The 17352-nt window shown below is 47.8% G+C and overlaps 1 protein-coding gene across 1 annotated transcript in view; it reads right to left on the bottom strand.

The window, feature by feature from the left end:
• The window catches only part of LOC143964484 (integrin alpha-11-like), a 211052-nt gene that overhangs the window by 175286 nt on the left and 18414 nt on the right, over positions 1–17352 (bottom strand). Inside the window, exons 2-4 of the mRNA XM_077474257.1 lie at positions 15988–16097; positions 2818–2909; positions 2375–2489 (exon numbers count right to left, since the gene is read on the bottom strand). Coding sequence (XP_077330383.1) covers positions 2375–2489; positions 2818–2909; positions 15988–16097 — 317 coding nt within the window. The remainder of the gene's footprint in view (positions 1–2374; positions 2490–2817; positions 2910–15987; positions 16098–17352) is intronic.

Raw genomic sequence — 17352 nt, 5'->3', positions numbered from 1 at the left:
TTGGACATTTTATGATTAAGCCTCAAAAAGGAAGTTTCATTTATCTGTGGACATAGAGCAACGCTATAAGAACTATGCTATCTGCCCATTAGTGCTGCACATTAATTGTGTATTGCTGTTCTATGTTCCAGTTAGTGGAGGTCTTGGTCAGTCTGTTCAATGCAGTATTTGGGTAGCTTATCCTGTGCCCTCAGCATTTCCTCAATAAGGGTCCTCCTGATAAAACTTGATAGACATTCGGTGCATCAAGTGTGTTTATGAACTAAGCTTATGGATATTTTGAACAGAAACAATTGAAACCTGAAAAGCCTTGCAACACCATTCCAAGCAAGAGTACCTCGCTCCCCTTGGTCCTTAGGTGGAGGGCCGCTGGTGTTATAACTCACACATCCAGCGGTATTGATACCAGGTATGCGGGATGCCACTATCCCAACCCGACCCACGTGAAGTGTGTTATACAGCCTCGGTCAGCTCTACTCCACTGACCACACCCCACAGACGAATTTCGCCCTGCCAACCGGGGCTTAGTCATAGAAACAACTGAAAGTTAAAGTATTTAAGTAAAGGGGGTTGATTTAATAAAGGCAAATCAAGTGTTCACTTTGCAAGGGAAATTGTACTTTGCAAGGGGAATTGCCCTATAGCTTAGTGAATGAGGGTAAGTTCTGCTGACTTCCATCATCCAATCACATGCAAGCAAACATGCTGTTTTTTTTCCTTGCTCGTGATTGGGTATTGTTTGCAAAGTATATTTTCACCACATTCACTGAGCTCCTGGGCAAATTGCCTTTCAAAATGCAACTTGTCGTGCTAAGTGAACAGCCCAATTGCCTTTAGTAAATCAACCTCAGTAGCTCAATATGTGTACTCACAGAACATACAACCATGTTGTGGAAATTTCATGAAGGTGTACTTAAAGCGGAGGTCCACCCTAAAGTGGACCTTCCGCTCATTGGAATCCTCCCCCCCTCCGGCGCCACAATTGGCACCTTTCAGGGGGGAGGGGGGTGCATTTACCTGTACAGTACAGGTATCTGCACCCACTTCCGGCATAGATTCTGCAGAAAGGAACGCCCCTTTCCGCAGAATCTACGCCCCTTTTCCGAAAGTCCCCCGCTGCCTGCTGGGAAACACACGGATCCCAGAGACAGCGGGGACCATCCTTATTGCGCAGCGCAACTCGCGCATGCGCAGTAGGGAACCGGGAAATGAAGCCGAAAGGCTCCACTTCCTGATTCCCATAACCAAGATGGCGGCGGCAGCACCTGAGAGACGATCGAGAGATCGGCTTCGGGTGCCGACATCGCGGGCGCGCTGGGCAGGTAAGTGTCACTATTTTAAAAGTCAGCAGCTGCAGTATTTGTAGCTGCTGGCTTTTAAAAAAAAAAAAATGGCGGAACTCCCGGCGGACTCCCGCTTTAATATGTATTGTCACAGTGTCTCCCAGTGTTAGTTCTCCCGCAACCCGCTCTAAAGAGTTGACTGGGGCAGACTGACGCTGGTTGAGATCCGTTTGGTAGTGGAAAACTTCCTGAAGTTGGAGATAAGTGTTTGCAGAGAGTGTGGATATGTCCATCAGGGAAGGGCCCCTGTGCGATGCCCAGAACGATCGTCTGGGGGGGATGTGTTCGCTCTGCAAAGGCATTATTGGTTTAGCGGATGTGCGCTTGTGTCACCCCTGTATGCCTGATCAACATATTTGGGGTGCCATGGCGGATGATCTCCCATCAGCAGGAACAGTAGTATAGTCCGGGTATGCATTGTTCTCTGAACAAAGCAGAATAAGGACTCACGAAAAACGTTAAAAACTAGAGCTGTTGAGTTGTCATGGTCAAGGAGAGCATCCATGTTTGTTAGCTATGCGGCTTCCTTTGTTTAGTTGAAGAGCATGGCTTACAGGTAAAACATACACACTGTCCCTGCCCAGACACGCCCATAAGACTCCCCTAGCCATTGGTTGTTGTATAACCCATCCTGTTGGAAGGCTTTCCTGTGTTGACATATCATGTGAGGTCATATCATGTGAGGTCATATCCTGTGAGGTCATATCCCGTGAGGTCATATCCCGTGAGGTCATATCCCATGGAGGAAGCGATTGGCTATTGGGATCAGGACTTCCTGTTTGTGATTGTTTTTGTTGTCTTTGAATAAAAGAGCCAGTGCGGTGCTCGACGGGCAGTCGTGCTGAGATGAGGTCATGTCTGTTTATGTTGGAGATATGCAGGATATAGAGTGATAGGTAAGATGGACTATACCATTAGACGAAATGGGGCGCTTTTTAACGCTAAAGAGTATGGTGGGTTTTTCCACGACAAACCATCATTTCCATTTCATTCAAACTATATACCGAATTGCATGCATATGATTGCCTTACTTTGCAGTGCAGGGGCCACAATTCTTGAGAATCGGAAGTTGGCGTTGACTCTGGAGCACATCCCAGTTGTATAATAGGAGCTTCCACACTCATGAGACCACAATGGACTGCAGGCCTAAAACATGGCAACACTGTTAGCAGACATCATAAGGTACACCATCTACAGTAAATATTGATTAATAATAATTAGCAGGCAAGTTAACATTGCAGAAAAAAAGCCCAGGCAGGATGCGTTCAAGGTTGAAGCAAGACAAAACAATTAGCAGAAACAGCCTTGAATATGGGTCACACGTCATGCTGCAAAGATGATGGGGGGGGGGCTGAAGGACAGTATCTGCCGCAAATTATCAGCTACAGATGCTGTAAGCATAGAAAGATTCAGGCAGGGGATATAGTAGAATGGGGCCATATAGAGTGGCCTCAGAATATAGGATATTTCTTACCACAAAGCTATTATCTTTAGGATTGGTGACTAAGCTCATTCCCAACCGCATGTTATCCTTTCGTTCCGACACGTTGGACAGCGTCACCCTGCCTGAGAGACCTCCAGTTACCAGAGTAACAGACCTCTGAGACCTCCATAGAGACCTGAGAAACCTCTGAGTTACCACACAGACCTTAGACAACTATACTGCCACATAGACCTAAGCATTGTTACAGGTAGGGCTCGCCAATCACATCTAGGCAAGCATAGCACTTCTACTGGCATTGTTAATTATAGGTGGACCAAATAGTCTCTGTCCATGCAGCCAATGTTGGAAATGTACAACCTGTAGATCAGGTCTGTTGTTTGTAGAGTTTACAGGTAGTGATGGACGAACTTCCGACGGGACGTTTCGCGAACGCGAAACGCGAACGGACACAAACGTTCGCGAAAACGACCGTTCGCCGCGGGCTCCATTGACTTCAATGGGAGGCGAATTTCGCAAACCTTTAGGTCGAATTTGCGGCCACGGGGTAATTATTAGGGGGTAGCACGTAGTCCCACCACCTGGACAATAGCATAATACATGTATGAGGTGAATTTGGGATCGATAACTACAAGCATTTTTTTTTTATTTGGGAAATTGTTCTGACAATTCAGGACTATGGAGCTAATGAAGGCAATGGAGGAGAGGGAAGGTCAGGGACCAGGGTAGGCAAACAAGAGGGTGCAGGAGATACAGAGCACTGACAGCAGCACCGTAATACAGAGCACTGACATCAGCACCGTGACATACAGCGCTGACAGCAGCTCCGTGACATACAGCGCTGACAGCAGCTCCGTGACATACAGCGCTGACAGCAGCTCCGTGACATACAGCGCTGACAGCAGCTCCGTGACATACAGCGCTGACAGCAGCTCCGTGACATACAGCGCTGACAGCAGCACCGTGACATACAGCGCTGACAGCAGCTCCGTGACATACAGCGCTGACAGCAGCTCCGTGACATACAGCGCTGACAGCAGCTCCGTGACATACAGCACTGACAGCAGCTCCGTGACATACAGCGCTGACAGCAGCTCCGTGACATACAGCGCTGACAGCAGCACCGTGACATACAGCGCTGACAGCAGCTCCGTGACATACAGCGCTGACAGCAGCTCCGTGACATACAGCGCTGACAGCAGCTCCGTGACATACAGCGCTGACAGCAGCTCCGTGACATACAGCGCTGACAGCAGCTCCGTGACATACAGCGCTGACAGCAGCTCCGTGACATACAGCGCTGACAGCAGCTCCGTGACATACAGCGCTGACAGCAGCTCCGTGACATACAGCGCTGACAGCAGCTCCGTGACATACAGCGCTGACAGCAGCTCCGTGACATACAGCGCTGACAGCAGCACCGTAAGCAGCCCCAGGAGGAAGTCAGCACAGCACAGGGATGGTGTGATCCCCTCATAATAAGAACCCCCAGGAGGAAGTCAGCACAGCACAGGGATGGTGGGAGCCCCTCATAATAAGAACACCCAGGAGGAAGTCAGCACAGCACAGGGATGGTGGGAACCCCTCATAATAAGCAGCCCCAGTAGAAATATGACACCGCTCAACCTCTTCAAAGAGGAGGGTAGGGGCATATAGTACGGTGTGCTTTTTTGGGTCAGGGAAGTGAGCCAAATGAATTAAGAAGGTCTGTGTGCTTGATTCCAAAAATTGTTTATAGACATATACATGGTCTACTGATCACATGTGTTGAATTCCTCCGAGATCCATGCCTCATTCATTTTTAGAAATGTGAGGTAGTTAACACTGTGGTGAGCTAGGCGAGTACGCTTATCGGTCACAATCCCCCCTGCTGCGCTGAACGTCCTTTCGGACAGGACACTGGATGAGGGGCAAGCCAACAGTTCGATTGCAAATTGGGCAAGCTCTGGCCAGAGGTCAAGCCTGCCCACCCAGTAGTCTAGGGGTTCATCACTCCTCAGAGCGTCCACATCGGCCGTTAACCCAATGTAGTCGGACACCTGACGGTCTAGGCGTTCCCTGATGCTGGATCCGGATGACACCTGTCGATGGGTCGGCTGAAAGAATGACCTCATATCCGAAGTCACCAACACATCTTCAAACCGGCCTCTTCTTGCAGGCGCTGTTGGATTGGTACCCGCAAATCCTTCTCTGGGAGTGGGAATTGCTCCTCTGCCAGCGCACGCAAAAGCAGAATGCAGCATTTCTCGAAGCAAGGCCTGGAAGTGCTGCATTCTGACAGCCCTCTGCGACGGCGGTAACATTTCCGCCATTTTGTGTTTGTACCGGGGGTCTAAGTACGTTGCCACCCAGTACTGGTCCTTGACCCTCATGCTTTTTATACGGGGGTCCCTATTAAAACACTGGAGCATGAAGGCCCCCATTTGCACTAAAGTGGAAGCGGTGTGGTGGCCTGGCTCCTGCTCATCATCCAGGATAATGTCGTCCTCTTCATTCTCCTCTCCCCATCCTCGCACAACAGGGATCCCAGAAAGGTTTAAAGCATGCTCTTCTTGCTCCTGCTCATCCGCCCCGGCACCATCCTCCTCTGACTCCTCATCAGACTCCTGTTGTTGACTTGTCTCAGATAGAGTAGCCCCCCCTGGGAATTCATCCAGCATTGCGACTTCCTCATCTTCCCGCTCCTGCTCCTCCACAGCCTGATCAATGACACGACGCAATGCACGCTCCAGAAAGAAGGCATAAGGTACCATGTCACTGATGGCGCCATGGCTGCGACTGACCAGTTTGGTGATCTCCTCAAATGGCCGCAGAAGTCTGCATGTGTCGCGCATGAGCAGCCACTGGCGCGGTGAAAAAAAACCCAGCTCCCCAGAACCGTTTCTTTCGCAGAGTTCATACAGGTAGACGTTAACTGCACGTTTCTGCTGGAGCAGCCTATCAAGCATATAGAAGGTTGAGTTCCATCGCGTCGGGCAATCGCAAATAAGACGTCTGACCGGCAGATGGTGTCGCCGCTGAATGTCAGCAAGGCGAGCCATGGCCGTGTAAGATCTTCTGAAATGGGCCGAGATTTTCCTTGCCTGCCGCAAGATGTCCTGGACCCCAGGGTATTTGACAAGGAATCGCTGCACGACCAAGTTTAAGACGTGTGCCATGCACGGCACGTGCGTGATTTTGCCCTGTTTCAATGCGCTAAGCAGATTGGCACCGTTGTCACACACCACTTTACCAACTGTCAAATTGAGCGGTGTTAGCCACTCATCTGCCTGTGAACGCAAAGCTGAAAGGAGTGCCGGGCCAGTGTGGCTCTTTGCTTCCAGGCACAACAGACGCAGCACGGCATGGCAACGTCTCACCTGGCATGTGGAATAGGTTCTGGGGAGCTTGGGCGGTGCAGTGGAAGAGACGCTAGCAGCGGAAAAGGAGGAGGCAGCTGAGGAGGAGAGGGAGGAGGATGGAGTAGGAGGAGGAGAAGAAGAGTCAGGCCTGCATGCAATCCGTGGCGGTAAAACCAAATCTACACGGGTGCCACGGGTTACATGCTTGACGGCCGTCAGAAGGTTCACCCAGTGGGCAGTAAAACTGATATACCTTCCCTGCCCGTGTTTGCTAGACCACGTGTCTGTGGTCAGATGTATCTTGGCACCGACACTGTGTGCCAGAGATACATTCACTTGCCGCTGAACATGGCCATATAGCTCTGGGATGCCCTTCTCTGAGAAATACTTCCTTCCTGGGACCTTCCATTGTGGTGTTCCAATGGCCACAAATTTGCGAAAGGCCTCCGAGTCCACCAGTTTATATGGCAGTAGTTGGCGGGCTATGAGTTCTGACAAGCCAGCCGCCAACCGTTGGGCAAGAGGGTTATCCGGCGTCATCATTTTTTTACGCTCAAACATTAGGCCCACGGAAGCCTGCCTTTTTGCAGAAAAATGTGAGCTTGGCGTGATGGAAGGTGGAGTGGAGGACAATTGTGAGGAGAGAGGAGAAGGAGAAGTAGAAGACGAGGCTGGACGGTGAGAGCCTGCAGTGTGGCTTTGTGTGTTCCGTTGCTCCCACTGGGCTCGGTGATGGCTGCTCATGTGCCTTCTTAAGGCGGTCGTCCCTAGGTGAGTATTGGGCTTACCGCGACTAACGCGTTGACTGCAAAGATTGCAGATGGCAACGCTATTGTCAGCAGCGGACACGTTAAAAAAAGCCCACACTGCGGAGCCATGTGCCGGTGTCCTGGGAGCGCCAGATGTGACCGTACATGGTCGATGACTCGCTCCTGATACATTTGCAGTCTGCTTTGTCCCTGCTGTGCAATGTAAGTCATTGCTGCTTCTCCTCCCTATCTGCTGGTCCATATCTCCCTCTGAACTCCCCTCCTCTTCCTCTCTTGTGGGCACCCACGTGACATCACTAGACACGTCATCATCAACGTCACCTTCCCCACCGCTATAAGTAGAGTAGGCAGCAACACCGGGGACCAACCTCCTCCTTGGGCTGATCTGGGTACTGGCGTCAGACTGCTGAGTAGCGCTTGTTGCTACCTCCTCTTCCTGATCCAATACCAAGAGTGGCTGCGCATCAGAAATGTCCTCTTGATATGGATCGGAAAATAATTCCAGTGACTCAAGCGGAAGGTATGTGGTGGTGGTGGTGGTGGTCGTGTTGTTGGTGGTAGTGTCTTTGGGGGTGCACATAGCAGAGAGTGAAGAAGAGGGTGCAGATCGAGAGGATGAGGAGGGTGCAGAAGAGTAAGGCTGAGCGAGCCACTCAACCAAGTCTGGTGCATCCTTTAAAGTAATTGAACGCACCTTCTGCAACTTCCCACTTTGGCTCAAGCCTGTTGCTCCTGCCCTACCCCTACCACCCCTGCGGAAGGGCCTGCCTCTTCCTCTGCATGTCATTTTTTAAATGACCCTGTGACAAAACTCTTAGTCCCTATACCGCTGAAGGACTGCTGCAGTATAGGTGAGCGGTCAGCAGTGGTGCACGTCAACCCTATCTATTGTGGACCTATAGCGGTCCTTACAGAACAGCAGACTGTACCGCACTCAAGCCTATGTACCGTAGCACCCTATACCAAGTTACCAGTCCTTATAAGAACTTTTGTGGACCAAGCAGGTTGTGTATTAGTGTTTAGCAGACTGTACGTCAGTCCCTATACCGCTGAAGGACTGCTGCAGTATAGGGCAGCGGTCAGCAGTGGTGCACGTCAACCCTATCTATTGTGGACCGATAGCGGTCCTTACAGAACAGCAGACTGTACCGCACTCAAGCCTATGTACCGTAGCACCCTATACCAAGTTACCAGTCCTTATAAGAACTTTTGTGGACCAAGCAGGTTGTGTATTAGTGTTTAGCAGACTGTACGTCAGTCCCTATACCGCTGAAGGACTGCTGCAGTATAGGGCAGCGGTCAGCAGTGGTGCACGTCAACCCTATCTATTGTGGACCGATAGCGGTCCTTACAGAACAGCAGACTGTACCGCACTCAAGCCTATGTACCGTAGCACCCTATACCAAGTTACCAGTCCTTATAAGAACTTTTGTGGAACAAGCAGGTTGTGTGTTAGTGATTAGCAGACTGTACGTCAGTCCCTATACCGCTGAAGGACTGCTGCAGTATAGGTGAGCGGTCAGCAGTGGTGCACGTCAACCCTATCTATTGTGGACCGATAGCGGTCCTTACAGAACAGCAGACTGTACCGCACTCAAGCCTATGTACCGTAGCACCCTATACCAAGTTACCAGTCCTTATAAGAACTTTTGTGGACCAAGCAGGTTGTGTATTAGTGTTTAGCAGACTGTACGTCAGTCCCTATACCGCTGAAGGACTGCTGCAGTATAGGGCAGCGGTCAGCAGTGGTGCACGTCAACCCTATCTATTGTGGACCGATAGCGGTCCTTACAGAACAGCAGACTGTACCGCACTCAAGCCTATGTACCGTAGCACCCTATACCAAGTTACCAGTCCTTATAAGAACTTTTGTGGAACAAGCAGGTTGTGTGTTAGTGATTAGCAGACTGTACGTCAGTCCCTATACCGCTGAAGGACTGCTGCAGTATAGGTGAGCGGTCAGCAGTGGTGCACGTCAACCCTATCTATTGTGGACCGATAGCGGTCCTTACAGAACAGCAGACTGTACCGCACTCAAGCCTATGTACCGTAGCACCCTATACCAAGTTACCAGTCCTTATAAGAACTTTTGTGGACCAAGCAGGTTGTGTATTAGTGTTTAGCAGACTGTACGTCAGTCCCTATACCGCTGAAGGACTGCTGCAGTATAGGGCAGCGGTCAGCAGTGGTGCACGTCAACCCTATCTATTGTGGACCGATAGCGGTCCTTACAGAACAGCAGACTGTACCGCACTCAAGCCTATGTACCGTAGCACCCTATACCAAGTTACCAGTCCTTATAAGAACTTTTGTGGACCAAGCAGGTTGTGTGTTAGTGTTTAGCAGACTGTACGTCAGTCCCTATACCGCTGAAGGACTGCTGCAGTATAGGGCAGCGGTCAGCAGTGGTGCACGTCAACCCTATCTATTGTGGACCGATAGCGGTCCTTACAGAACAGCAGACTGTACCGCACTCAAGCCTATGTACCGTAGCACCCTATACCAAGTTACCAGTCCTTATAAGAACTTTTGTGGAACAAGCAGGTTGTGTGTTAGTGATTAGCAGACTGTACGTCAGTCCCTATACCGCTGAAGGACTGCTGCAGTATAGGTGAGCGGTCAGCAGTGGTGCACGTCAACCCTATCTATTGTGGACCGATAGCGGTCCTTACAGAACAGCAGACTGTACCGCACTCAAGCCTATGTACCGTAGCACCCTATACCAAGTTACCAGTCCTTATAAGAACTTTTGTGGACCAAGCAGGTTGTGTATTAGTGTTTAGCAGACTGTACGTCAGTCCCTATACCGCTGAAGGACTGCTGCAGTATAGGGCAGCGGTCAGCAGTGGTGCACGTCAACCCTATCTATTGTGGACCGATAGCGGTCCTTACAGAACAGCAGACTGTACCGCACTCAAGCCTATGTACCGTAGCACCCTATACCAAGTTACCAGTCCTTATAAGAACTTTTGTGGACCAAGCAGGTTGTGTATTAGTGTTTAGCAGACTGTACGTCAGTCCCTATACCGCTGAAGGACTGCTGCAGTATAGGGCAGCGGTCAGCAGTGGTGCACGTCAACCCTATCTATTGTGGACCGATAGCGGTCCTTACAGAACAGCAGACTGTACCGCACTCAAGCCTATGTACCGTAGCACCCTATACCAAGTTACCAGTCCTTATAAGAACTTTTGTGGACCAAGCAGGTTGTGTATTAGTGTTTAGCAGACTGTACGTCAGTCCCTATACCGCTGAAGGACTGCTGCAGTATAGGGCAGCGGTCAGCAGTGGTGCACGTCAACCCTATCTATTGTGGACCGATAGCGGTCCTTACAGAACAGCAGACTGTACCGCACTCAAGCCTATGTACCGTAGCACCCTATACCAAGTTACCAGTCCTTATAAGAACTTTTGTGGACCAAGCAGGTTGTGTGTTAGTGTTTAGCAGACTGTACGTCAGTCCCTATACCGCTGAAGGACTGCTGCAGTATAGGGCAGCGGTCAGCAGTGGTGCACGTCAACCCTATCTATTGTGGACCGATAGCGGTCCTTACAGAACAGCAGACTGTACCGCACTCAAGCCTATGTACCGTAGCACCCTATACCAAGTTACCAGTCCTTATAAGAACTTTTGTGGAACAAGCAGGTTGTGTGTTAGTGATTAGCAGACTGTACGTCAGTCCCTATACCGCTGAAGGACTGCTGCAGTATAGGTGAGCGGTCAGCAGTGGTGCACGTCAACCCTATCTATTGTGGACCGATAGCGGTCCTTACAGAACAGCAGACTGTACCGCACTCAAGCCTATGTACCGTAGCACCCTATACCAAGTTACCAGTCCTTATAAGAACTTTTGTGGACCAAGCAGGTTGTGTATTAGTGTTTAGCAGACTGTACGTCAGTCCCTATACCGCTGAAGGACTGCTGCAGTATAGGTGAGCGGTCAGCAGTGGTGCACGTCAACCCTATCTATTGTGGACCGATAGCGGTCCTTACAGAACAGCAGACTGTACCGCACTCAAGCCTATGTACCGTAGCACCCTATACCAAGTTACCAGTCCTTATAAGAACTTTTGTGGACCAAGCAGGTTGTGTATTAGTGTTTAGCAGACTGTACGTCAGTCCCTATACCGCTGAAGGACTGCTGCAGTATAGGGCAGCGGTCAGCAGTGGTGCACGTCAACCCTATCTATTGTGGACCGATAGCGGTCCTTACAGAACAGCAGACTGTACCGCACTCAAGCCTATGTACCGTAGCACCCTATACCAAGTTACCAGTCCTTATAAGAACTTTTGTGGACCAAGCAGGTTGTGTATTAGTGTTTAGCAGACTGTACGTCAGTCCCTATACCGCTGAAGGACTGCTGCAGTATAGGGCAGCGGTCAGCAGTGGTGCACGTCAACCCTATCTATTGTGGACCGATAGCGGTCCTTACAGAACAGCAGACTGTACCGCACTCAAGCCTATGTACCGTAGCACCCTATACCAAGTTACCAGTCCTTATAAGAACTTTTGTGGAACAAGCAGGTTGTGTGTTAGTGATTAGCAGACTGTACGTCAGTCCCTATACCGCTGAAGGACTGCTGCAGTATAGGGCAGCGGTCAGCAGTGGTGCACGTCAACCCTATCTATTGTGGACCGATAGCGGTCCTTACAGAACAGCAGACTGTACCGCACTCAAGCCTATGTACCGTAGCACCCTATACCAAGTTACCAGTCCTTATAAGAACTTTTGTGGAACAAGTGAGTTGTGAATGTTTAGCAGACTGCAGCAGAAGGGCAGCAGTCAAGTATAATATCCTTTCTATATTTGGAAGAAAGAATATTATACATGTACAAGCCTATTACTGTACCACTGATACCAGTCCTGAAAAGAACCTTTGTGGAACTAATAATAACAGCAAGTCTTTAAAATTACCCTCACTGCCTGACAACACTGCTTCCTTCCTGTCCCTATACAAATTGGCAAAAAAAGAGAACGATTAGTGGTTACTGGAACAGCTCTTTTGTGGACCTTGATAGTAACAGCTAATGATGATGATGATGATGATGATGATGAAAGACTAATCTGGCTGTCCCTGTAGCATACACCGTCCTTTCCCTTTCTCTAAACTAACAAAAGACACTCAGGCTGCTGCAAGAATCAGCAGCACAGCAAACCTATCAACACCTAACACCTATACCAGTCCTGAAAAGAACTTTTGTGTACCAAATAGCTAGTGGTTTATCTCTCCCTACTCCACACAGGAACCTGTCCCTATCTTAACAGAAGAAAGAATGTAAAATGGCCACCGGATCGGGTGTATTTATAGGTTAGGGGGAATGTACAAGTGTCCATGTGCTGTCATGTCTCAATTGGCTGTCCTGTATCACATGATAAACGTGTCACCAAAGGTTAAAGTTCTTGTATACATTAAACACGTAAGTCCGCCGCGGCGAACGACGGAAAAAGGCGTTCGAACGTGCGGACCGCGAATGTCGGAAATTCGCCGCGAAACGACCGCCGGGCGAACCGTTCGGCCATCACTATTTACAGGTTACTGGATACAGAATCGATTCCGTTGGGGAGTATCGGGAACTTTATCCATTTAGGCAGCACAGAAGATTGGTAAAATAGCAATTACATCTATGGAGAGATTATTTGCGCCAATGGCCTCAGTCGTGGGAATCTGAGGTGTCTAAACTTTATCTTTGGGTAACACCAAAGATTTTATTACAAAGAAGAATGGAAAGTACATTTTTGGAGCTTATTGGATGCCATTTTCATAATCAAATGTGCAAATTCAAGCCACTGCAGCTTTTCTCAAAAGACTTACTGACATTTTCTGACATCCTACATGCAAAGCTAACAAGTCAATTAGTTGGGCAATAGACATGAAGAGGTATGGATATGTCCAGGTATAGATATTTTTACATAGTTCTATTCATCCAGGTTGGACCGATGTAATTATGCGAATACCGAACCTGTGGGATCCCTGTAGAAGCTGGAAATCACTGTTGTAGACACTGCTACTACAATGATCTCTACTAGCTTTTGTGTCCCGTGCCAAGTGGCTGCACTGCTGCATTGCGAACACGCCTGTTTCGGCAAGGGCACCATTCAAAAAATGCTTAGCATTTTCTGAATGAATGCAAAGCCATCTGTTATTAGACGAGGTGGAGAGTATGATGTCACCTCTGCACCTCAATCAATTACAGAACACTTTGCACTTACCTTACCAACCTTATCCACCTTACCAACCGCTCAGTGTCTGCCAACCCTCTCCTCCAATCCCTACACTGGTTCCCAATCACTCATCGAATTAAATTCAAAATACTAACCACAACATACAAAGCCATTCACAACTCTGTCCCGAGCTTCTTCACCAATCTTGTCTCCAAATATCACCCAAATCATCCTCTCTGCTCTTCTCAAGACCTCCTACTCTCAATCTCTCTCGTCTCCTCCTCCCATGCTCATCTCCAGGATTTCTCCAGAGCCTCTCCCATTCTCTGGAACTCGCTACCTCCAACGGTCCGGCTATACCCTACTCTTGCTACCTTCAGGCGATCCCTGAAAACTCATCTCTTCAGGGAAGCCTATCACGTCTCCAACTAATCTCCTACCACTTCCATCAGCTCATTCCCGACAGTTATATCCTTTTGTACCACCTGCTCCACCCTATTCGATTGTAAGCTCCTCTGAGCAGGGCCCTCTTAATTCTCTTGTATTTTATTGTATTATAACTGTATTGTCTCCTTTTTATATTGTAAAGCACTGTGTAAATTGTTGGCGCTATACATTTTATATATATATATATATATATAATAATTCATTGAGAAATTTGTAACAATGCCTACTACTAATTGCCACTTGCCAATTGTTTAAGGAATAATTCCAGGTATGGTAATTTTTGCATAGTTACAATGGTCCAGCTTAGACAATGTAACTATGTACATACCATACCTGCGGGACCCCTCTAGAAGCTGGAAATCACATTTACACTTTGCTTCGGCTTCAACACACAATAACGGCTAGTTTACACTTGCTTCAAAACAAGGCTTCGGACAGGTTTTGTTAAAGTTCTCAGTAGCTATTTCAACTACTGTGTTTTTATACTTATATACTCACCCGTGTAGCATGTATTATTTTTGTCCTTTATTTTTTTTGTTGTTATTAGAAAAAACAGCTCGCTTCAATTCGGCCCCTGAAGAAGGAATTACGTATTTACATCTATGTTCCCGAAACATGTTGGGATTATTGTGATTACACACTGATCTCGTTTTGAGATCACCCGTGTGTTCCAGAATCTAGCTGCTCGAATCTGATTTAATAGTTTTTTAGTGTTTATACCTGTCTATCAACTTATTTTCATTTGTACCCAATAAATTTTGTACTTTTTTTTACACAATGTTACTTCTTTAAATTCTGGTTTACCTCCTTCGCCTGTACAATCCTTGGGGCACCTCTCTTTGCAATTTCTTCTGAAATTGGGATGTGGCAAAGGTTTCCAGTGTAAGCCCTTGTACACACAGTCGGATATTCCGATGGACAATGTCCGATAGGACTGTGTTGTCGGATAATCCCACTGTGTTGGGGCTCCATCGGACTGTTTCTGTCGGAGTATCCGACGGACCAAGTTTTCCAACTTGTCTATAACATTTTCTGACAACATGCTCCGTTCGGACTGTGTCCGATCATGTGTAGAGAATTCCGATCGGACAAGGTGCCACGCATGCTCAGATCAAATTCCTAGACCAAAGCTATTGGCTACTAGTCTGAACGTAGTCCCGTCGTAACGAAATAAAGTCATCACGTTTCATTCATTCAAAGTACAATCGGATTTTCCGACAACTTTGTCAGACTGTGTGTATGCAACAGTTTCGGACAAAATCGGTCAGACAAAATCCGTCGGACAAAATCCAACGGATTTGGTTGTCGAAATGTCCGACCGTGTGTACAAGGGCTTACACTTATCAGTGGTTTCCCTCCATATTCTTTTTCCAAAGGTATGGTAGTTACATTGGTCTAAGCTGGACCAATATATAGTTGTGAACTAATCCAAGGTGGACCAGTGTAACTATGTAAAAATATCCATACCTGAACCGCCTGGAAATCATCTTTAAGCTCGTAAAACAGTAAATCCTAAGCCCTTGTACACACGGTCGGAGATTCTGACGACCAAATCCGTCGGATTTTGTCCGACGGATCTTGTCCGAAACTGTTGCATACACACGGATGGACAAAGTTGTCGGAAAATCAGATCGTTCAGAACATGATGACGTAATTTCGTTACGATGGGACTACGTTCAGGCTAGTAGCCAATAGCTTTGATGTAGGAATTTGATCTGAGCATGCGGGGCACTTTGTCCGATCGGAATTCTCTACACATGATCGGAGTATGTCCGATCGGAGCAGTTTGTCGTAAAATATTTTCAGCAAGTTGGAAAATTTGGTCCGATGGATATTCTGCCGGAAACAGTCCAATGCAGACCACACACAGTCGGAATATCCGACAAAACGGTCCGATAGGACACATTCCGACGGATTCTCCGACCGCGTGTACAAGGGCTAATAGTTCTCAGAAATCTGTAAGTCTATTTCTGCTGCCAACTTGCATATAGAGGTAAGTATGATGAGGCTTGATGCGGTTTTAAATCGATCTGACCCAACGTTTGTATTGGAGGGTGACTTCTAATCAAACTCCAACAATAACTGGATATTTATCTATCAGGGCTAACTCATGTTGTTGGAGGTTGACGGTTTGGACCTTAATAGTTACTTTTACTGACAGTAACTTGTGCAATCTGAACATGTATCTCATAAAGCATCTACACAAAATATTGCTTGTCTAAGTTCTATAGCAGTGATGGCGAACCTCGGCACCCCAGACGTTTGGGAACTACATTTCCCATGGTGCTCATGCACTCTGCAGTGTAGTGTAAACATCATGGGAAATGTAGTTCCAAAACATCTGGGGTGCCGAGGTTCACCATCACTGTTCTACAGTATATGGGCAGCTGGAGTATGTTTGATATATTGTAGGCTTGTAAAATAAACCTAGCGCATATACATAGTATATAAGCTTCCAGTGAAGGCAAGGACCGTCACCTACCAATTCCAAGCTTGGTACAGTCATTTGTTGTGTCGTTGGTGATGGAACATCTATATATGTCACCTGTCTTCTGCGCTCCATTCTGATCGAAGGGGGCTCCAACCACCAACCTGTAAAAAAGGGATAGTTTCATAGTTAGTAAGGTTGAATAAAGACACTAGTCCATCCAGTTCAACCTGAGTGAGTGTCTACAATTGTCCCTATCCCTGTACATTGCACACTCACATCGGTCCCTACCCTCAAGGAGCCCACAATCCAAGGTCCCCATTCATATGTTAGGGCCAATTTTTGGACAGAAGCCAATTAACCTACCTACATGTCTTTGGAGTGTGGGAGGAAACTGGAGTACCCGGAGGAAACCCACACAGGGACAAGGAGAACATCCAAACTCCAGGCAGGTAGTGTCGTGGTTGGGATTTGAACCAGTGACCCTTTTTACTGCTAGGTGAGAGTGCTAACCACTACACCACTGTGCTGCCCATATACAATAACATAACCTAACATAACATAAGATTACAAATACAAACATAGTATTCAGGAGTAGGGATGAGCCAAACAACCCCCCCGCCTCCAATTCGGTTCCCACCAGAACATGCGAACAGGAAAAAAATGTGTTTGAACATGCGAACACCGTTAAAGTCTATGGAACACGAACATGAATAATCAAAAGTGCTAATTTTAAAGGCTTATATGCATGGTATTGTCATAAAAAGTATTCGGGGACCTGGGTCCTGCCCCAGGGGACATGTATCAATGCAAAAAAAAGTTTTAAAAACTCACGTTTTTTTCGGGAGCAGTGATTTTAAAAATGCTTAAAGTGAAACAATAAAAGTGTAATATTCCTTTAAATTTCATACCTGGGGGGGTGTCTATAGTATGCCTGTAAAGGGGCGCATGTTTCCTGTGTTTAGAACAGTCTGACAGCAAAATCACATTTCTAAAGGAAAAAAAGTCATTTACCGTATATACTCGAGTATAGGCCGACCCGAATATAAGCCGAGGCCCCCAATTTACCCCCAAAAAAACTGGAAAACTTATTGACTCGTGTATAAGCCGAGGGTGAGACATGGCTGTCCATCCCTGTGTGTCCGTCCATCCCTGTGTGTGTGTCCGTCCATCCCTGTGTGTGTGTCCGTCCATCCCTGTGTGTGTGTCCGTCCATCCATCCATCCCTGTGTGTGTGTCCATCCATCCATCCATCCATCCCTGTGTGTGTGTCCATCCATCCATCCATCCCTGTGTGTGTGTCCATCCATCCATCCATCCCTGTGTGTGTGTCCATCCATCCATCCATCCATCCCTGTGTGTGTGTCCATCCATCCATCCATCCCTGTGTGTGTGTGTCCATCCATCCATCCCTGTGTG

The sequence above is a fragment of the Lithobates pipiens genome, unplaced genomic scaffold (genome assembly GCF_037356315.1).
Source record: "Lithobates pipiens isolate NorthernLeopardFrog02 unplaced genomic scaffold, aLitPip1_a1.2 Scaffold_8, whole genome shotgun sequence".
Lineage (NCBI taxonomy): Eukaryota > Metazoa > Chordata > Amphibia > Anura > Ranidae > Lithobates > Lithobates pipiens.
Note: the sequence above shows the minus strand (reverse complement) of the source record. Positions and strands in the feature narration are given on the sequence as shown.